General features: G+C 52.5%; 1 protein-coding gene across 1 annotated transcript in view; it reads right to left on the reverse strand.

Annotated features, from left to right (window-relative positions):
- Positions 1-723: 723 nt before the first annotated feature.
- The window catches only part of MYO18B (myosin XVIIIB), a 55,387-nt gene continuing 33,428 nt past the window's right edge, over positions 724-22,682 (reverse strand). The window contains exons 35-44 of the mRNA XM_050318746.1: positions 20,120-20,233; positions 19,571-19,687; positions 18,817-18,900; positions 17,626-17,763; positions 17,183-17,368; positions 9,220-9,353; positions 8,122-8,163; positions 7,664-7,825; positions 1,563-2,860; positions 724-784 (exon numbers count right to left, since the gene is read on the reverse strand). Of these exons, the coding sequence (XP_050174703.1) occupies positions 1,564-2,860; positions 7,664-7,825; positions 8,122-8,163; positions 9,220-9,353; positions 17,183-17,368; positions 17,626-17,763; positions 18,817-18,900; positions 19,571-19,687; positions 20,120-20,233 (2,274 nt within the window). The 3' untranslated portion in view covers positions 724-784; position 1,563. The remainder of the gene's footprint in view (positions 785-1,562; positions 2,861-7,663; positions 7,826-8,121; positions 8,164-9,219; positions 9,354-17,182; positions 17,369-17,625; positions 17,764-18,816; positions 18,901-19,570; positions 19,688-20,119; positions 20,234-22,682) is intronic.

Raw genomic sequence — 22,682 nt, forward strand, 5'->3', positions numbered from 1 at the left:
CACTTACACAGACCCGCTCCCACTGCAGGGAAAGGAATGACAAGTGACCTGTGTGTCAAAGAAGCAAATATTTTATTGTGTAAAAACCAAGCAGACATCAAATAGAGCCTCCCACTGCCCCACGCGCCGCAGTGCTGCCTCGTGTGTCACTGGGATGTGCCTGGATGTCACAAACAGGCAGGAGCCATGGAAGCTCATATGGATCTATCTTCAAATACTACTGGAATTATAAAAGCTTCAGAGCTCCCCTGTTACTGGTGTCGCACTGAGACTGAACAGTATGACCCTTGGCCATTGAGATGATTTTCGAGTAGTGCTGTGTGGAATGAGACACCTGAGCTGCACCTCTGGGTTAAAAAGAGGAGGGTTGGTGTTCTTCCAGCTCTTCTCAGTGTGGCCTTTCCCTGGCCATGGCATGTCCTCAGCATCTGTGGCAGCCGCTGGGTTTTAATTAAAGCACCAACTCCTGAGACAAACAACTTCAGGAGAACAGGAAAGTCTCTTGTCCCCAGGGCTGGCCCTGAGCAAAGCTGAGGGGCTGGGAAATGGGGTATGAGCATAAGGAAACCACGGTATGTCCAAAACCAAAAAAGTTCGTAAAACCATCCCATGATTTTCAGGGGCCCTCTGTAGTCGCTGCTCACATGAGGTATGTCCTACCAGGAGCAGGGAGGCCGTCTGCCCGATGTGGCTCCTCATCACTGCGGCGTTGGGGTTCGGCTGCTGCGCTTTATCAAAACAAATTCTGGAGAAAGTGGGACGTTGCATTATGCAAATTAGCTTCCTGGAAAGAAATGTTTTATTAACACACGCTCCCTTCGTGTGTTGGCTTAGTCAATTTGGTCACAGCTTGACATCCAATAAGTTAGTCTAAAGGCAATGGTTTTACAAAATGTTTTTCTAATCTATTTTAAACACTTAATTTCAGTTGTGGCGCATTCATTAGGGACTTTACTTTCAAACCTGGATTGCAGCAATAAATCCTAATTCTCCAAGTGTCAGTTGCAATACAGAAATGGCATTCAAGTGGGTGTCAGAGGCTTGCTGATGACTGGGGGAAAGTACATCTGGGCCAGGCATCATCCCTGTTCTCTGGAGAGGGAAGCTCTAGCATCCAGCCCAAACTGATTTCTAATTACCCACACAAGGTTGGGTCCCAGAGAAGTGAGGCCTTGTGGAGTGTGTCTGCTGGGTGGTGGTGTGGGAGCTGGGGGATGCTAATATTGGAAATTCCCAGTGGATTCAGAAGTGGTATTGTGACCAGCTCTTGGGGCTGTCTCTGGCACTGGCAATATCCCCATTGCCCTCCCCCTTGCAACTCTGAAGGTGCCAAAGAGCAGGAAAGGGGTGGCCAGTCCCAGTGCCACACATTCCATAGGACATCCTGGCAGCAAGGCTGAAGCCTCCCATGGCCTGGGATGCTCTGACATGCTAGGAGGGGCATTGGGACCCTGTCCCCACATGGGTGCAGACACCGAGAAAGCGCAGCAGCTCAGAGCCAACAGCCCAAACTTGTCCCCGCTGCCCTGAGCTAGTGTGGGGCAGTGGCTCAGCACAGTTACCTTAGTCTTTACCCAGGTACTTCTTCATGATGCTGCTGACATCGTCTTCCTTTCCTTCGGCCTCGGCGCGGTGGCTTGTCCCGCTGCCCTGGGTGATGGCTTTGCCACTGGACCCCTCCCCGTCCCCTCTCTGGGGCTGCGGCCGACGCTTGATGCTGTCGGCGCTCCGGGAGGAGAGGAGGGAACCAGAGGATGAGGAGTCAGAGAGATCTCCAGGGTCTTCCCGAGGGGCCAGGCTGCGTTTGGCTGTGCCCTTGGTCTCAGAGGACTCCAAACTGCCCGCTATGGCCTCATCCTCGAAGCGGACGGTGAGGGGCCAGTGTCCGTCCCTTCTGTCCCTCCTGGACTTGGCCAGGCTGCTGGTGGAGCGGGATTTGCGAATGGCTGGGACAAAGTCATCAAAGTCGACCTTGGTTCTCCTCTCGTAATTGAGGGTGGGTATTCTCCAGCTGAACGGGTCGCTCCCCTTCCCCTCTCCCAGCCCGTCACTGGACAGTGAGCTCAGGACTCCCTCAGAGCCCTTTTCCAACTCCACATCCTCCAGCGACGGCTCCAGGCAGCTCCTCCAGGAGCTCGACCGCAGCGTGCCCGGCCCCTCCATCCCGGCAGCTGGAGAGCTCGGCCGGCGGCCGGAGCTGTCCAGGGTTTGCAGGAGGGAGTCGTAGGAGCCGAACTTGGATGCCCTTTTCAGCGCTGGGGAGCGTGAGGGCTCGGCCGGCTCCGAGGCCATGCTCCGCAGGCTGGAGGAGCGCGGGAGGCTGGCGTTCGCTCCCTCACCTTCCCCTGCCTGATTCCCGTCCAGCTTCCCCAGGGCATCCTCCGCCGCCGGGACAGCCCTGCAGCGCCGCAGGGCCGCGGCGCCGGTGGTGCGGTAAATGGGGAGGGGAGAGGTTTCCCCCAGCGCCGGGTGCCCCGCATCTCGCTCCGCTCCCCGCTGCCGCCGCAGCTCCTCCACGTACTCGGAGAGGGCGGCCGAGGAGCTGGGCACCGGCCCCGAGGCCACGGAGAGCCTCCTCCTCCTGGGTGCCGTCGGAGAGAGCGGGCTGGGGAACCTTCCGTCCGGGGCAGGGGAGCTCCCCCGCTGCAGCACAGAAGGGGACGTCTCTCCTATCCTATCCACAGATTTTTTGGGGCCTTCCTGCTCCTTGTCATCTGCTGCAGGTTTTCCATATTCCCGTGTTCTAGCCCCGAGCAGGGGACTCTCCATCCTCCCCAGATCCGCAGCATCGCTGGGCCTGGCAGCGCTCCAGGAAGACACCGGAAGGCTCAGCGCTGGGTCCTTGGTGTCTCTGCTCACCCTAAACAACAAAAATGGGCGTTAGTTTAGTCTGTGGGATTCCCAGTGACCGGAATGTCATTCAGCAAGGACAAGGCTGAGCAGCGAAAAGCCAGTATTGGCATGGGAGTCTCAGAATTAACTCACTGCTGCATCCAGCACTGGGCAGCGCCCAAGGATTTTATCTTAAATAACTCCAGGTCAGCCAGCCCGGATAATCCCCAGCATGGAGTGCGTGGTGTGCCTGGCTTCAGATCTGCCAAGCCAACACTTACCTCCAAATATCCTTTTTCTTGACAGATTATAGCAATATGTAGGATTTATTTTATTTCTGTCAAAGCCAAAGATTATTCCCTAAAATTTTATGAAACCAGCTCGCGGTGCACCCCAGACGCATCTTAATGTTATTGCAGGGCATGTTTCACCCAGGCTGCTGCTCAAGGAGTTCTGAACTGCAAGAGCCCAGTAACACCTGGGCAGGGGCTGCACAAAGAGGGGTGATGGCCAGACATGATGTGTGGGGCTGGGACCTCAACCTGAGGCAAGGGCTGAGACCTCACCCTGAGGTAAGGGCTGAGACCTCAACCTGAGACAAGGGCTGAGACCTCAACCTGAGACAAGGGCTGATAAAAGAACTACAGGAGATCCACCTCCATTCACCCCTGAGGAGCCACACCAGTCACCCCACTTGAGTTTCTCTGTGGCCTGTCCCCGTCCTCATGCAGCTGATGCACAGAGAATGCAGTCACCCGTGGGCTGGGGGTCACTGGTGACACTAAGGCCCTGATGGGACACTTCATGATGCTCTCCAAGCACCTACATTTGTTTGCTGGCAACTGCCAGCACTGTAGTGCCATATGCCCAGTCTCAGGTGTCCCAGCACCGCTCAGTCAAGGGGAACTCAGGACTGGCCTGAATGGGAAGTCTGGTGGGATGTGAATTTGAGAAAAAAAGGAGGAGGGAAAAAGAGAGAAAAGGCAAAGTAATAGAACCCAAATAACAAAGCCAGCTCTGGGAGACCAGCAGCCTCCGAGGTGTGGGAGCAGCGGTCAAGTTGTGCATCGCTGGTAATGAAGCATCCTGCCCCGGGAATGTTGGTGTTGCCATGGGAATGGGGGGAGAGCAGATAATCCAGGCAGTGCGTGGGATGCACTTGGACCAGGCTCTGCTGACCCATGAAATAATTTACATTCCGAGATGAGATGAAGACAAACTCCATGGCTGGGAAACGTGTGATGGCAGAAGGGAAGGGGGAATGGAGCAGCTCCAGGTTCCCAGCAACAACCTGCACAGCCCGGGGCACAGAGGTGCCCACCTGCCCAGGCACCCACCACCATTCCCACCACCAGCCCAAACCATTTGATTATTCAATACAAAATGGATTAACCAGGGGTTTAATCCCCCTGAATCCCTGCACCTTTCAGGGCCACCCTGCACCACTGATGAATAGTTTGAGACATTTTGAAAATGGGGGTATTTAGGATCCTAAATTGCATTGTACTTAAATAGCTGGTATAATCCTTCCATGAGAAATTGTACAAAAATTGCTCCAATCACTCTGCACGTTTCCAAATAATATTGTAACCTGTGTGCTGCATGAGCAGCTTTTGTAATTTAAACACCAGTATCAGTGTTTTTATTTGGGTTTTAAGGCTGAGATAAAAGAGAGAAGCACTAATGGGCTGTGAACATGGACAGTTACATACCACTATTTATTGTCCTGTTCAGCATGATGGACAGTTACTATTTTTATGAAAATCTTTAGGGCCTGAAAGGAGTGAAAGCTGCAGAGGTGGGATTGTTCCAGCTTCCATGTCTGGCACAAGCCCAGCTGCAAAGGCACCACAGCCCCGGGGTCCAAGCAGGGGTGGAACAGGATGGTGTTCAAGGTCCCTTTGAACCCAAACCATTCTGTGATTCATTTCTTTAGCCCTGATGGCTACCAAAAAACATCATGCCAAAATCATGGCTACTCTTCATCATCCTCATCCTCCTCACAAGGCAGGGCACGAGAGCAAGACAGTCCTATCCCATTTTGTGGCACCCTCTGCTCATCCCTAAATCCCTGGTGAATGGCAGATGTGCCATTCACAGGACCCAAAATGACCCTGGGGAGACCTGGGTGGTCCTGGAGGAGGGTGATGCTGCAGGAGGAAGGACCATGAGCCCGCTCCAGCTGTGAGCAGAGCCCTGCTCCTCCATCATCCTCAGGGAAGATGATTTTCCCGGGCAAAGGCAAAAGCAGGGACGGATGCCGAACTCAGGAGGCGTCTGTAAGCCAACCAAGCTCTGCAATACACCATTCACACCAAAGCAAATGACATACAACAATAATTAGCGACGATTACATAGCAATTAACATGATTACAATTATGCTAGTTGAAATAATTTATACAATAAAATCCACACATGCTTTGCAACACATGACCAGGGCTGAAAGTGTGGCTCAGCTGCTTTTCCTAGGAGCTCATAAATAAAGCCAAGACAACTCCATTTCAGGGAGGGAAGAGCCACTGGCCTAATTTCTGTCAGAAAAGGATTTTCTTGTCACACTGTCATCTACAGAAGAGCTCCCAGTTTCCCATGTAATGATTTGCTTTTGACACAATCGTGTTTAAAAATAAACGTGTCGGATCCCCAGCAGCCTTGGGACCAGGATTCCTGGTTCTGTGAACTGAGGTGGGATGGGAAGAGATGCCAGGTGATGTCAGGGTGATGCTGGGGTGATGCCAAGGCTGCAAATGCCACAGTGCCATGGGTGGAGAGGCAGAGCCCGGGGCTGTGGATTCACTCCCTGCCTGCACCTCCAGATAACCCCACTATGGCAGCACAACCCTGACCTGCCTGGAAAGGGGCAGAATAAATACATAAAGTTTTAAATTGGCTTTTTAATAAAAAAATTGTATTTATTCCAACCCTGCATTGTGTCATATTTATGGAGGCTTAGCTCTGCTGGCCAGCATTCTGTACAAGCATTTAAGCAGCAGAGAATTAAAGGTTCTGTTAATCAAAGCTCTCACTCCTGTAACCACATGGGCGGTAGCAGCCTCCACACTCTCCTCTGGCTCCTGGCAGCTGTTTGTTCAGCAAACACCCCAGATGTAGTGCTGAGCAGCCAACGAGAGCAAGACTCATTTTTCATTACTGGGTGCTTGTGTAAGACAAAGGAATCTTAATAAGGAAGAGCTCATTTCCCTGATCTCATTTTTATTACCTTACCAGTCTCGTCCTCTGTTTGTTTGCACTTCATACACCCTCGCTCCTATTTCCATCTTAGATTAGCTGAAGACAAACACAGCTCCCACAACAGGATTTGCAACGTGCCCCTTCACGACCCCCAGGACCAAGGACGATGGTCACAATGGGGCCAGGGCTGGGGAAAATTTGCCTTTCACAATGGCCAGCCTATCACAGAATCCCAGAATGTCAGAATCATTCAGGATGGAAAAGACCTCCAAGATCATAATTCTGCGATCTCCCTACAGGTCCTTGCCCTGCCCAAATGCTCTTAAACTCTGTCTTGTACCGCTCCAAACTGCTCCAACTCACCTGAGGTGTTTCCTGAAGGGGGGCTCGCTCTTCAGAACACTAATTCTGACAATAGTGATTCTCCTGTACAAGGCCTGGGGGTGCCGTGGGGACAGATCTCACCAGAATCGGAGCAGGGAGATTAATACTAATGAAATTGCACTCTGCAATCCTGACCAAACTCTGTCAGCTTGGAGAATCTACCTACAGACCCGAACATGAGCAGGGAGCAGGTGGGAGCTGCAGGGAGTAGGTGGGAGCTGCAGTGAGCTGTGCCCAGCCTCAGCCTGGTGCCTGCCCTGGTTATGGGGGCAAAAACTGGGAAAACAGTGATGCATGTCCCAGTACACCACCCCTGGGAAAGCAGTGCATCAGAGAGACCCTGATCCAGGGGCTGCAGGCAGGAGTAGCTCCAGCCTGCAGGCAAGGGCACTACAGGGGCTGTAAAGAGGGGCACTGTTAGCCCCTCCCACCCCAAATTCAGATGCTTGGCATCTTCCCCACCTTCCCTATAGGGGGGTGATGCTCTCAGGGATAATGCTTTCTGGATCCATACAAGCTCTACTCTGCTCCCTGCCCCAGGGTTCAAAGCTCCATCCCTGCTCCATCTCTGCCCTCTCAAACCTGCAAGGGGATGACACTCTCCTCCATCCCTCCACCTCCCTCCATGACACAGCCCCCAGACCCTGATTTACATTGGCTTCACCAATGAACCAAAAAGAACCAGTTTCTCTGTGACCTGGTGGTGCTGGGGATGGCTGTAAAATGGGGGGTGTGTGTGGTTTCCTCTGATGGGCACCAATTCGGGCTGGACATGTGAGCACCCACTGAGCCCGGGCACCCCGAGGTGTCTCCACTGGAGCCGAGTGGGGGCAGTTGGGCCGTGTGAGTGCCTGGGCCCCTCTCCAGCTCCCTCACAGCCTATGAGCATCACCATCGAAAATTAACATACTTGATATTAGAACTGTAGAAACGCATCCCACTTCCTCAGCCGGGAACAGCGAGCATATGGCATACAAATCCTCAAATAGGCTGCATCGCCTCTTTAAATTATCTCCAGAGAATACATCAAGGGATATTATACTGCTTGAAGCATGTTTTTGATGTAGTGACTTTCATCTAGTGCTTCACTGATCCTGGCATGGTTGTGACTGCCTTCCTTGATTTGATGTTTTGACCTTAAACTCCACAGGTCCTGCCACAACCCTGAGTGCTGTTCTGCATGTCCTGAAGGAGCCCAGTGAAAGCTGACCTGCAACACCCCCCGTGCACACAGGATGGGTTGGGGGTCCCTTACCTCAGGCTCTGGGTGCTGCGGCTGCCGATGGACTGTGCCGAAATGCTCCCGGCCATGCTGGTACCTGCCAGGGATGTCCAGCCTGTGGATGAACTTGGCCAGGACTTGATGCTCTCTGCAGGCTCCAGACTGAGCGTGGAGCCAACGCTGGAGCAGGCATCCCTATGGAGAGAGGAGAGACCCCATTAGATCCGCAGGCACAGGTGGGAAGTCACCAGCCCAGAGGAGTGAGAGCATCCCACTGGGATAAGAGACAGAGCTCAAAGGGAAAGGGAGCAGGTCAATGGGCATGGGGCACACAACATCAGGTATCTGGACACCACTGTGATCCCTGCCCATGCAGGCTGCAGCAGCCAGTGGTCTGTAACCCATCCCTGCAGCAGCCAGTAATCCATAACCCGTGGCAGAAGCAGGCACAGGCTCCTGCCCCTCAGCAGCAGCTCCCTGGGCTCACTCACGTCTCTCTCCTGGAACACAGCGACTCCTGTGCCGTCTGAACACTGCAAAGGACAACAGGAGAACAATGGCTCAGGGGGCCTCCCCAAAGCCACCACACAAGGATGAGGAGGGAAAAAAACTGACTATATCAGAACTTGGTGCTCTGGCAGTTTGTTTGACCAGAGCAGCGGTTTGCATGAGCCAGCAAACACCCCCAAAACAGCCAGAGCAGCGGTGCCACAGGGACCAGGGCATGGCCAGAATAGCTGGAGACCCCTCACTGCTCCCTGCACGGGTCAGCCCTGGCTGAGCCAGGACCCCAGGGCAAAGGGCAGAGAGCAGAACATGCCAACACGTAACACACAGCTCCTTCTGCAGCAGCTGCCATTCCCGCCGGGAAGCATTTCTCACCTCTGGCTGGTGCATCAGCTGCATTGGAAATCACTTTTCTTTTGAGAAGGAGCGAGTGTCTGAGCTCACGGTTTCTATCTCACCCTTCCCTGGTTTAATCACTACACAGAGCAAATCTCCTCTCACGGCGTGCTGACAAGCACACCTCTGCTCTTTATTTTTTTAAACTCATTTATCTGTTTTGTCTCCATTTGTCACAATGCCTCTTTAGACATGTAGCAGAGGGGAAAATTGGAGGGCTGTAGAAATAACACCTGAAAAATGTACTGGAATTTTTTCCTCACTTTTTTCCTAGTGAAATCCTCTACCCAAACACCCAGTTCCATTGGCTCCTCCAGCTCTTGTGCCTGATAAAAGTAGGATTTTCACTCGATGAACCCAGCACTGGGGCACCCGTTGCTGCATGGCAACACACCACTTCCAGTGATGGGACCCACACTGCAAATGGGGCTGTTCCCACCTTTTTGCTCAGTTTAAGCTGGACCACACAGGATGATTTTAACGGTGAAACCTTTTCATTAAACCTTCCATAAACACCAAGTTCTTTTTTCATACACGTGTGCTGCTGCAGCAAAAACACGTGAGGGCAGTTACAGCCACCCTGGCAGTGCCCAGCACAGCATCCTTCCTCACCACACAGCAGCTGAGCCTGCCCCTCTGCAGCCCCTGCAGCCCCCCCACAGGCCCCACAGGCCCCCATTCCTCACCTCTCAGCATCACTGTCGTCGCTGGACCGTAGCTCCTCCAGGGCCACCTGCAGGTCTGCGATGCGCCGGATGGAGGTGCCCAGGTCAGCCTGCAGCACCTGCCGCACCTCTGCCAGCTCTGCCAGCTGCTGCTCCTGCACAGGTGGCAGTGGGTCAGTGCCTGCACCCTGACACGGCACCCAAAACCACGAGCAGGGTGTCTGCTAAAGCTCCCTCCACCCAGTGCTCCCTGTGCCTGCCAGGGCCTTGTCACCCACACTGCGCCCTGTGGCACCTGCAATGGCTTCTGGAACATAAATTTCACCTCCTTCTAGTGCCTAAAGGGGCTCTAAGAGAGCAGGAGAGGGGTTTTGGACAAGGGCCTGGAGTGACAAGACAAGGGGGAAGGGCTTCACACTGACAGAAGGCAGGGTTAGATGGAACATTGGGAAGAAATTCTTTCCTATGAGGGTGTGGAGGAGCTGGCACAGGTTGCTCAGAGAAGCTGTGGCTGCCCCAGGCCTAGAAGTGTTCAAGGCCAGGTTTGGACAGCGCTTGGAGCAAACTGGTCTAGCGGAAGGTGTCCCAGCCCATGGCTGGGATGATCTTAAAGATGACCTTTAAGGTCCCTTCCAAACCAAACCATTCCAGGATTCTACAGTCTTACACAACCCACATGGCTTCCTGGTCCCAGCACTGCCCGCAGCTCGGCGGCCTCGCAGCACACCAAGGATGCCAACTCGGCACTGCACCCCTGTGTTCATCGCATTCCAACTTCTTCCAGCCAGGAAGGGACTCTTCCTACTGTTTCTAAGCCACCACAGGGCAGAGGGAGGGGGTGAGGGAGTGCGAGCCGCAAATCCGCGGTGATTGAAGCTGCCAGCTGTGAAATCGCCATCGCGGCGGTGACAAGGTGAGGGATGATCCGCAGCGCGGCTGCGACAGGCCCCGGCGCAGGAGCTGGCACACTGTCACACCAAATAATGGAAGTCCTGGAATCACTGGACGCGTGGGCCCGAGGGGAAGAGCATCTCAGTTCATCAAAACATGCAAGGAAATAGCCCATTTCGGGTCTCACAGCATCACAGTGGCTTCTGGAAACGCACCAGTATTGGTGAAAACCTGAGAGTTTCTGAGAAGCTTTCTGAAACTTCATGCTTCTGAGTCCTCTGCTTCCCTCCCGGCTCAGGTGGAAAGTGGAAAGGACTTGTTTCATCAAGGGAACTGCTCCAAGTGGCATGGCATGGCCCGGGCAGTGGGAATGCTCCCACACTGAGGCTGACCCGGGGGTTCAGGATGGGGCATGCAGTGAAACACCAACCCTGGAGAGGAGAAGAGCCCAAGGGGACAGAACCCCAGGCTCCAGGTGCCTATATTCATGTGCTCAGCTACTTGGGACTGCAGGATCAGGCAGTGAAACAGCCACCAGATAAAGAGCTTAGCCCTTCCACAGGCTGATAAAAGCCTCTATTAAACCTGCTCCTTGGCTCCAGGATATGGTGCAAATTAAATATAGTTCAGTGGCTGCATTTAATTCCTCTCTTCCGTTCTGCTCTTATTAACCTGATAGAGATGGGCAGGGAGGAAGCTGGACACACAGCAGCATCCCTCCCCTAGCACCCCAATCCTGCTTTCCCCAGCTGCTGACAAACAAAATCCCCCAGGGATGGCTGTGGGAGCAGCAAACAGTGTGTCCCGGTGGCTGGTGGGGTCTCTCAACCTCACTGCCTTCTGCATGACAGCCATGGGATAAAAGGGACCACCAAGGGGCTGATGCTGCTGAGCTGGGGCTCCAGCCTGGCTCCCCCCAGGGATGTCCTTGGGCATCCACAGCCTGTGGCACCCACACTGGTGGCCTTGGGAGGGGGATGCACAAGGCAGTGGGGTGATGTCGGGGACTGTGAGTAACCCTGGGGTGCCCTGCCCACAGGCCACCTGAGTGGCAATTTGAATGTGAGCCTGAAAATAAAATACTGGTTTGTTTATAAGATCTCACACTGCTCAACCCCTCATCCCACTTGGCCCAAATCTCATCCACAGAGGCATTTTATGTTATCCTCTGTACCCTAAAATGTGTCAAAGAAAGGAATAATTATGTCAATATAATTCAATTTCAAATCCAAAAATACCATCTTCATGACACAAACTGACAAAGTTGGTCCCAGCATCAGGCCTCTGGCACTCAGGGAGCTGTTAGACACCTTTGACACATGTTGTTTCAACCTAAATGTAAATCCAAGAAGCATTTCCCTCTTCCTACAGTCCCTGGGCTGAGCACTAACTTTCCCATGCAGGATGAGTTGCAGGGCAGAGCTGGCTGTTTGTTTCCTCTGAGCAGGAAATGGGGGAAAATAAAGGGGGAAATACGTTTATTGAGAAAACTCATAATATTGAGCAAACAGAGCTGCAGCTTGACCGGGGGGCTGGAAGGAGCATCCTCTGCTGTCAAATCCCTATTGGCTACAGCAATTCTGGCTCCTTCCACCAAATCAGTCAGTCACGCACAGCAGGACCGGCCTGACCAGCTCAGAATCCCCGGCTGATGTATATTTTATAGCCAATAAATAAAATATATGTTCTGCCTGGTTCCGAATACATTTCCAAACCAGATCCTCCCATTCACATTGGTGGACAGGTTGCCCCAGAGCACAGGACTCTCGAACTCCAGCGGCACTGTCCCACTGGCAGGCCAGAAGGCTGAGGCTGATTCCTGCTGACAGGGTGCCTAGATTAAAGGCTCTTCTAAGACAAGGGAGACAGAAGCCTGCTCGGCCATGGCCAGCACACAGCAAACCCACCCAGAGCTGCTGCTCACAGCCAGACTCGTGACCCCGCCCGCGGGCTCACAGGAGGAGGCTGCTGCACATCCCTGATGGAAGGACAGTGGCAACATGAGCTAAACTGCAAAAATCATTAACTCCTACTGTGAGTGACACAGTGCTCAGCAGCAGGTCTGGCCTGCTGGATGCTTTTGCCTATGGTTCATTCGGATCCTCTGCACCCACCCTACTCAAAGCCCCTGCAGCATCCTGACCCCTCCCGGCACCACCTACTCTCACTGCAGGGACAGTGGGAAAGGAAGAGATTTGCTGTAAAGGGGAAATATCACTGACACTTCATGGAAATCCAGGCAGGAGAAAGCCAAGGAACACAGCCCCTGGCATCCCAACACTGTGGCACCTCGCCACCAGCACGGTTCAGCAGCAGGGCTGTCACCAAACCCAGAGCCACAGCAGGAGAGGTCAATGCAAGAGCAGCCTCTGCACCAGCAGGGACAGTCAGCAAGGACAGGAGGAGATGTGGGTGGGCTGCCCACCTCCCTGAACATCATTGCAGCTCCTCCTGTCATTTGCAGTCCAACTTTTCTAACAGCAAGGAAGAAATGCTCAAGCCCTCTGCAGCCAGGGCAGCACAAGGAGCACTTGCTGGCAGCCCACCAGGACACAGGGAGAGAGGGGACATCTCAGTCAGCAGCTCCCTCCCCTTCCCCTGCCTCTCCTCACCCTGGCTTTACTTTCACTGCTTCTCTGGAAAAGGATTTCTACACCCTGTTTTTCTTAAGAGGTTTTTTTCCCACTAATTTTGTCACAGAAGCATTTGAAGAGAAGTTAAAAGGAGATAACCAAAACCAACAGGGAAATGACTTGTGGGATTCTAAGGGATGCCCAGGCTGGCACCACAGAGCATCCAGGGCCATGTCCTTGTCACCACCTTGTATTTTTGTTTGTGGTTCTGCTGTGACAACACAACCCTTGCACGCTCCCATCCACCTCAAGTGAAGTGTAATCTAATTAGTCCAATTTGGATCACTTTTCTTTGAATAATTTAGTGTACACCTGCAGTATTCATCCATCATTATTACTTTTAATTAAGTCATTAACTTGCAGGTTTTCAGAGATTTTGAAGTGACAAAATTTGCGTGGTTGAAGGTTCGAGTGAGGTGCGGAGGAGAGGGGGAACAACACACCGTAATTGGTGTGTGAGCAGCCACCAGTGCTGATGGATTCCTTTGGAATTTACTCCTTTAAAGGCAAAGCAGAATCACAACAGCCCTAATTAGCGCATACACAGCCGAGTTTTCACTCCTGGCTCCTCCATCACCCAACCTCACCTCTAAGGACTGGCTGCCTTTGATGATAATTGTTGTTACACTTCGTCAAAGTCATTAACTTTTCAAGAAAAGAGTAGCTGGAAAGACCCAGGAGCAGGCAGGGAGGGGGCTGAGGGCTGAAGAGACATCAGAGGGTTTGCTGGGACCCTGCTGGGAGCTGGGGGTTTGCCTGGGTGGGACCGTGGCATTCCCAGCTGGAGGCACAAACAGCCCTCGCTTTGCTTCTAAAGGTTCACTGGAAGCACCAAAAGAACACTTTAAAGTTTGCAAAGGAACAAAAAAACAATCCTAAAGCTCAGGCTGTGTTGAGTTACACAGTGTGGCCATAGTGGGGCTGCAACACACAGATCTGCCAGCAAAAGAACCAGAAAAGAAGGTTATTTACACTGAGGTCTCACCTTTTCTATGGAAAAAACCAAACCTGTGAAGAATATCTTCACACCTGTACTTCAGTTTTCTGTAAAATTAGTTAATTATCATGCTGATGAACTTCACAGTTTCATTAAAGAAACCTGATTTTAGGACAGCGCCTGCAACCCCCTCCCTAACCGTGGTGTGCCAGGGGTGGGGGCTCCAGGGTTAATGGAGCTGTGTATGGGTACAGAGGGGCAGGAGGAGATGCAGTAAGTTACCCTAGACTGTGCCTCAGCCAGCCAGGGCTTCATCCCAGCAGGATCAGCCCCTGCTTTTCCCTGGGCATCCCATCAAGGCATCCTGGTTCTCCAGGCAGGAGGGACTCCAGGGGCACCTGCCCATGGCTTGACCTCATTCCAGAGTTTTCATTCCAGTCCCATCCCAGAACCCCCAGCCCAGATGATTGGTTTCTCCCATGAAATCCAAGCTGAACAGGCAGTTCAGTCAGTGGCAGCACAGCCAGCACCATCCCACCCTACGAGTAGCCTCAGGAGGGAAACCCCAGATGGTGGCTGGTCCCAGCTGCTGACAGCAGCTCATCGCCCACACCCTGCCCTCATGCCTGGTCCCAGCCTTTCTCCATCCTTCCCAGCACTGCATCTTCACCAGGGGACACTTGTGCAGGGACAAGCACGAGCACATCTGCCCACACAATGAGCCCAGAGACCAGGGCTTGTTTCAAGCTCCCCAGGATTAACTCCAAGTTGGAAATCCATCTCTCACTCTTCACCATGGCTCAGTGTCTGCTGCAGCCCAAGGAGAGCAGGTGGCTGGGTCTGGCCCGTCAAGCTCTGGGTGTCAGCACAGCAGCTGAGAAACAAGGAGCTGTTGCAGGCTGGGATCCAGATTTTATTGGGAATAGAAGCTGCAGCTCCAGGGAGGAAACCCAGTATGTGCAACCAGAGCAAAGACAGAGACAAGCAGGGCCAAGTACCATTTGTTACAAACCAAGCCTCCCTCACTGCGATAGCACCAGACTTGGAAAGTGTTCAGAATCCATCCTTCTTACAAAATTTATGAGGCAAAGCCTTCTGCCTGGCAGCCAGCTCTTCAGCTCCCCTCCCTGCTCCTCCCTGGGTATTCCCTGCTGAATGGCACAAGTCTGCCTTCCAACTGCCCAAAGCTGGGTAGAAAACAAGGGAGAGATGGAAATAGCCACCCTGATCCTGGCTGGGGGTGTGGGGATGGTGGCATGGGATTTTCCAGTGCCTTGACCATTAATAAATAGGAGCTGTGAGGACAAAATACCTTATATTTTGTATATGGTATATAGTTATCATACATATACCTATCCAGGCAGCAGCTCTTAGGACCCCAGGAAACAAGACAGGATTTATAACCCACTCTGTGCAATGGACTTGTCCCTTCAACGTACCCCTTAAACCTCAACAGTGCATGGCAAGTCCACAACCTCTCCACTGTGTATTTAAATAAATTTTAAAAAAATTGTTAGGTGCAGACCATGACTTAAGTAATGTCAAGTGAATAATTCACGCTGGATTTATAATTGATGGGGGATTTAGCAGGAGCAGAGCCATAAGTGGCTTTCTATTAACTATTGATGCTCCCCACCAGGCTCCCGACAAGCACGGCCGGGCTCTGCGATCACAGCTCTGCCCCATGTTTTATTTAAGTGCTGCTAAGAGGACACACAGTCTGGGGGATGCCTCTGCTCCAGGGAAAGTCACAGCAGCCCTTGGCTCTGGTGTGGCTGTGCACATGGAGTCTGTTCTCATGGAGCAGTCACCCTGATCAGCCAACATGGAAAAACTGGGATGGTGTGGTGTGTCTGGGGGACTGCAGGGCTTGCTGGCTCCTTCCTCCTGCAGATACATGTTCATCTGTTTATGGAGTTTTGTGTCTTATTTGAGAGAGGTGCCTCTAAAATCCCTTTCAGACCTCTTTGCAACACTTCATTTGGGAGAACAGGAGAGTGCTAAGAAGTCCAAGTATGTTGCTTCACTCATCACTCACATTCCCGTATGGAACATTCAAAATATTCAAAATATCGGCACAAACCCAAAAACACAGTGAGAAGAACCCACCTAACAGCCAGCACATCTGTGTTCCAAAGACTGTGCTTCCAACAAAGCTGCAATAAACACCCAGTCAACACAGCAACCGCTGACGTGGCTCTCTCAATCCCACAGGGAAAGCAGCAGGATCAAGGAGCCCTGTGGCCCAAGGAGCCCAGCATGCCTGCAGCACCCCAGGGGCACCCAGAGCCTCTCACTCCAACACCTCCTGGCTCTGCAGAGCAGCGGTGGCTGCGTGACTCTGACCTCGATCCACGCCCAGGAAAGGGTGTCCTGGCAGCCAGAGTGGTGTGCCAGCACACAGGGCTCAGTGTGCCAGAACACAGGGCTCAGCCTGGCAGAGCAAGGACAAAGCCTGTCCCTGGCACAGGCAAGGGATTGGGAATGATTCACACCATTCCCCTCAGGAAGGCTGGTAGCCTCGGGGTGGAATAAATGCTGAAATCTCCTTGATTGTTAAATAAAAGATCATTGATAAGATAACTGCTCCTGATTTGGCCCTGCTGGCAGCAGAACCACAATATCTTTCAATTACTGCTCGGGAGCGAGGCTTTCCCTTGGATTATTGGAAGAAATAACATGAAAAGAAATGCTGGTGAAGGACTGTAAAGTGAAGGTGAATCTATTTTTGCTGCTCTCTAGGCCCAGCTGAGGCTCTGCTCTCTCAGAGTGGGTTTAGCTGCTGGTTGGCACCATCTGAGCCACCACCACAGCATAGAAGGGTGGGTTTGGCAAAGCCAGGAGCGCTGTGAGGAGCTGGCACTGAGTCCTGAGCCCCAGCACACCAAGCCCCATGATCAGCACATGGCATGTGTGGGACTGGCAAGGAGGACGAGGGACTTCCCATCCACTGTGGTTCTGCCTGACATGAGGAAAACCAGCATGGGGGGGTGCAGGAATGACCTGAGCAACTTAGAATCACAGATTCATTCAGGTTAGAAATATGTCTAAGATCATCAAGTTCAACCATTCCCCCAGCACTGCCAAGGCCATCATTAAAGCATGTCCCCAAGAGCCACATCTACAATGTGAACTGCATTTCTTCGAGAGGAACAGGCAAAGCCAACTCCTTCCCAGAAAAAAAAAAACATGGAACAGAGGGACTGCCCAGGCTGCCAACCCAGCCATGGAGAAAGGGAACACGAGGAGCCTCAAGGACAGCTTTGATTCAACAGTTTGGGGCTGTGGAGGGATATAAAGTGATTCCCTGTTCCTCCAAGCTTTGGAGTAGTCCAGGATCCAGTGTACCTGCAGAGGGGTCAGCTCTATTCCCAAACTTAGAGCACACATAGCAGTACACAGAAAATACATTCCTGGGGCTCTCAGACAAATCTGGGGTCACAACGGAGTTACCCTCCACCAGCAGCAATCCCTCCCCAGGACCATGGGACTGCCCGAGCCCCCAGGAGCAGCACCCCCTTACCAGCTCCACACGCCGGCGGCTGGACTCCAGCTCCCTCTGCACCAACTCATCCATGTCAGCTTTCATCTCCTCCATCCTCCTCTGGTAGTACCTGGTGTTCTCCTTCTCCCGCGCCTCCGACTCGGCCGCGTTCTCCAGCTCCTCTCCCATCTTGATGATGCTGTCTCGCAAGCGCAGCACCAGCACCTGGGGTGCCAGGTGAAGCAAGGGAGGGTGGAGGTGAGGTGTTAGAAAGCTCTCCACAAGCATCAAGCCAGTGTTGACGGTCGATAAACCCCACAGCAAAGCACACAGAGATGACAGCAGTGCCATGAACCATATGGACTGTCTGCAGCTCCCACCTGTCCCTCCCCTCCCCTTCCCAGGTGCTTCCTTCCCCAAAGCCAGGGTGGTGGCGGCATCACTGTGCCTGCCTTTTACAAGCCAAGGTGAGGAGGGGGTACCTCAAAGCGCTTCATCTGCACAGCCTGGAAGTCCAGCTGGCTCTCCAGGTCGCGGATCCGGGCTTCCTGCCGGCTGACGATGGAGCGCTCGGCCGGGCACTGCTCCAGCTGCGCTGCTCTCGCCTGCACTGCCTGCAACTGGGTGAGGATGGGCTGTGTTGGCACCTCCCGGCCCCTGGCCATGCAAACACCTCCCTGGCCCTCTCCTGTGCCCCACACACACTGGGGGCCTCTTGTGAGCCTGAGGTAACAGCACCATGGCAAAGCGTTGCCTTCGCTTCCCAAAGGATTCCCTGCTGTTAAAGCCACACAGCACAGGCCTGACACCAACGTGTATTTTTGAATGAAAATCCCGCTGGCAAGTGACACGTGTCTGGGTCTCCTTTGCTTTTCTCATCACACAGACTCTTTGAGGACAGCAGGCGTAAATATTCACAATCTGTGTGGAAAGCTGCCTGGGCAGAGCTGTATCCTCAACTGTTACACTGAGATCTCCAAAGGAAACTGCCCTTTTAGTGATCCCAGTACAATTGGGGTTCAGATTTTGAATTTGACCTAGAACTACGGAAATTTGTCTTCTTTTATCCTGCCTATCTCTAAAGCACCACCCGCTCCGCCTCGGAGGGAGCGAGTCCTGCTTCTGATTCCTGGGCAGCTTAGCTACGCTCCAATAAAGCACTTAACTTAATGGGATTACTCATGTGTTTAAAATTAAATCCATCACTCCAGGAGGGTTGGCACAGCCGCAGAGGCGAGGCAGTGAAGCACCCACTGGTGTCCACCCAGGGCCAGCCCCGCACTGGGGTCAGCCCCATTCCAGCCACAGCACCAGCAGCTCAGGAGGGACAAGTGGGGCTCTGAATCCCAAGAATCTTGGCATGAAAAGGTTTCTCCAGCTCAAGCTGAGCCCCACAGCCTGCCCTGGCCCCATCCTGTCCCGAGGGCTGTGGGCATCCAGCTGCACCCATGCTGCTTTTGAGGGCACTCACAGCCCATCAAGAGGAGGAGAGGCACCTGACTACATCACAGAGGAGAAGTGGCTTTGTGCCACACAGACAGACACTTGATCTCATTCAGACCAGAGCAGGGCATCCACAGCTGGCACAGATGATGTGCTGGGCCCAGACGCCATCAGATGCCTGGATGCTCCCACTCTTCAGCTCTGGGTGCCACAGGCTGGGCAGGAATTACCTTCTCCTGCAGGCTCTGCTTTTCCTTCTTCACATCCTCCACCTGCGTCTGCAGCTCCCGGATCTGAGCAATGTCTGTTGCCGACTGTGGAAAGAGAAAGTTGGCAGTGGGAGCAGTGACAGCAGAACCTGGCTTGGAGCACGGGCCTGGCTCGTGCCACCTCCTACCACCAACACAGTGAGCTACACCTGGACTGCACTGTAAGAGCTTCATTCTCCCAACTCAGTGCAGCTTTCCTAATTTTTGGAACAAATATTTGCAGGATTAGGACAGAAACTGTGTTGTCAAGGTCATCTCTGCCCACAGGGTCCTTTCAGATACAGACTCCTGGATTCATAACACCACTTCCATGGGCACCAGACTGTGAATTGTCAGTCTGGCTGGCCTGCCCCTGCACCTGTGGGAGCCTTGGGGTCCCTCAGCTCCCAGTACAATCCTTTGGGAGAGCCTGACATAATCTGGATATGGCACGGAAAGTCCCAGCATGAGAAAGTGGTGAAAGAAAGAATACAAAAAGGATTCAGAGGGGAAGCTGTAGGAGTTCACAAATATTGGAACTAAAGCCAAAGACATCTCTTGAAAAAAGACTCAAAACTACAGATGAGAGGAGCCAGAGCCATGAGGTGTCCATTCCTCATCACAGCATCTGTGTCCTGAGGTTCCTACCCTGCTGTGCACCCACAGGGACCACAGTCCCAGTCTCAGGGTTTTCCGAGAGCCCTCCCTGGGAGGGAGATGCTGTGCCAGCTCCTACCTGGGCGATCAGAGCCTTGTGCTTTTCCATGAGCTCATTCAGGTCTTCCTGGTCCTCATCGATGCGTTTCAGGAGATCTGCTCTCTCATGCTGCAGCTGGAACAGCTGCTCATCCACCTGCAGGAGGATCCACTGGCTCACACATCCCACAGGGAACCCACCACACCACCCGGGCTGCAGTGTCCTCTGGGACATGCTGCCAACAGCCTCCAACCCCCCGGAAAGGCAATGGGAGCTCCTGCATGTCCTCAGAGCAGAACTGTGGGATGCTGGTCTACTGTAGTAATTTTATCCCCCCATTAAACCACCTGGGGGCTGTTGTTTCCAAACAGCCTGGGTGATTTAGTGGATATCCCCAGAGATTTAGTAAATATGCTTGGACATTCAGTAAATATACTTGGTGATGTAGTAAATATGCTGAGGTGATTTACTAAACATGCTGGTACTTGCTGATTTAGCAAATCATCTGCTGATTGCTACCAAACGCAAGGAGGGGAGACTGTGTGCCCTCCTACCTCCCCTGCCCTGGTCACATCTCCAGGAACTCACCAGGGTCTTGCTTCTGCTGAGGGTCTCCATCTCTGTGTGCAAGTTCTCCAGCTCCAGGGCCACTGTCTGCTGGTTCCTCTGGGCTTCTGCACACTTTGCTTCACTCTCTTCCAACTGGGAAAAATTAGGATTGGGGAATCATCACCGATGGTGCTGTCCCCGTGCCATACGGCCATGTCTATTCCCACTTCCCTGGAGCATTTTTCCCTGGTAAAACACATGGAATCTTGACCTTCTGAACCTGTGCTGCTCTTCAGCCTGTCTACTCCTGGTTGACAGGGGAAACAAGGCTTCCTTGACAGCTCCCAGCACATCTCACCACAGATCCCAACACTTCTGTCCATCCTGGTGAGCATGGCAGACAGGCCTCCACAGCACATCCACCCTCTGCCTCTGGGACATAGAGCTGGGATCACTAATTTGCAAAATTGTGTGAATTACATGTAATTCCTGATTAGAGCAATTCATGATTCAGGGTTTGCAAATGGGCTTTTCATGCGGTGTAAATTGCATTTGCAAATACACATGGAAGATCACATTTATAAATGCTAATTTGCTCTCGGGTTTTACAGCTCAGCCATTAAGATCACAATGATCTTCAATGGGCTGCAAACATCTGGAAGCTGCAGCGTCATCCCGAAAACTCTCCCCTGCCAGGACGGAGGAGTTTATGTAGTCTGTACTTGAACATCCAGTTCCTTCCCCTGCTCCTGGGGTTTCTTTCTTTTCTTTATGGAAAAGAAAACCAAACCCCTCTGCTCACTGCTCATTTCCTGTGCCCGGTCCTGGTTTCCCTGAGGAGCTTCCGAGAGCAATAGGAGCCACTGCACACCACAGCGAGAGCTTGAGCATTTCAGGCTGTTTTTTCAGGGTTTACTTATCTTTTTTAAACTGCCTCCCTCAAAAAGAGGGAAATAATCAAATGATTATAACTGGAGCAATCCTTGGCTCATTTCCCTCCACTGTGGGAGGTCATTGAGACCTCCCACTAGAGAGGGAAGAACTTTCTTCCACTAGCAGAATAATACCCGCTGTGTTTTGCTGGGATGAGTTGAAGACACCAATTGGATTGATCCCTGGTTTTATGGCCAAGGGCTTTCCCACCCAGTTTGGGGCTCCTCTAGAAGCAACTGCATCCAGATTGGCCTCTCCCCTGCCATGACCTCACTAAAACTCCTCATACTTTAAACAGACAGAAACAGATCTCCAAGACCTCTCATTAAACACCAGCTTCCAATTCACTTTGTGCAATGGAATTTTCCCACTTGGGAAGAATAAATTGAAATTCCCCCCAAAAATGCATAATGTATGAACTTCAGAACAACATTAGTTTGCTGTGAACACCATCTGTTAAATACCTGCGTAAAATGGATGCCTCAGCCTTATTAAGAAACAATGCTGTACTTCCAGCCATATGGATTTTGATTAACGGAAGTGTAGCATTTTAGCAAAGCTTTTCTCCTTGTGGAGGTCCGTGGGCTGGTGGTAGGATGCACTGGCTTTTGAGAAAGTCGTCATGAATGCCATTAGAAATTGTTTAAATTTAAAGGACAGAATAATCATGTGGCATTTTTAACACATGCAGAGTCTCAGTGTTGGTGGCACAGCAAAAACTCAACATCCTCAAAATTAAGGGCTGTTCACTCTCCTCCAAACACAAGGCAGCTGAGTCAGGCATGGACCATAAGGAACCAAACTGACCTGCTGCCCAAGCCTGCCTTGCTGTGGGGACTGGGCTATGCAGGGACCAAGAATCACAAAATCACAGGATCATTGAGGCTGGAAAAGACCTCTGGGATCATCGAGTCCAACCTGTGACCAATCCCCACCTTGTCACCCAGACCAGAGCACTGAGTGCCATGTCCATTCATTCCTTGAACCTCTCCAGGGACAGGGACTCCATCACCTCACTGGAAAGCCCATTCAAATGTTTGACAACCCTTTCCATGAAGGAATTCCTCCTGATGTCCAACCTGAACCTCCTCTGGCACAGCTTGAAGCCAATTCCTCTCATCCTGTCCCTTGTTTCCTGGGAGAAGAGCCTGATCCCCACCCCGGCTCCACCCTCCTGTCAGGGAGTTGGAGAAGGTCCCCCCTGAGTCTCTTTTTCTCCAGGTTAAGCACCCCTACCTCTGTCAGCCACTCCTCATGGGACTTTATTCTCTTCACCAGCTCCTTTGCCCAAAGGCATTGTTCCCCCAGTAAGATGGGACTGGACACCATGGGAATGGCCACACTCCCTGGACAGAGCGAGCATCCCAGCATCACTGCTGGTCCCTTGGACCAGCATGTGGAAGGGGGCTGAGCACAGGGCCCTTCCCCATTAAGATCACCAGGGGCTGGGAAAAAACAGGGGTGGTGCAACCTCTCCAGCCCCAAAGTGGGATTTGGGAAACACTGAGGGATTTATGAAGTGCAGGATTACAGCACTGGGTCAATAAGAGAGAACACATGACTGCCAAAAATGACCATTCCCACTGTCCATCCTGGGCAGGGCCATCCCCTGTCCTGGATATTCATGTAATGGACACAAGCACGGACATGAACATGGGCATGGGCATGA

This window comes from Myiozetetes cayanensis, unplaced genomic scaffold, assembly GCF_022539395.1.
Source record: "Myiozetetes cayanensis isolate MyiCay16 unplaced genomic scaffold, myiCay2020 scf21, whole genome shotgun sequence".
NCBI classification, from domain to species: domain Eukaryota; kingdom Metazoa; phylum Chordata; class Aves; order Passeriformes; family Tyrannidae; genus Myiozetetes; species Myiozetetes cayanensis.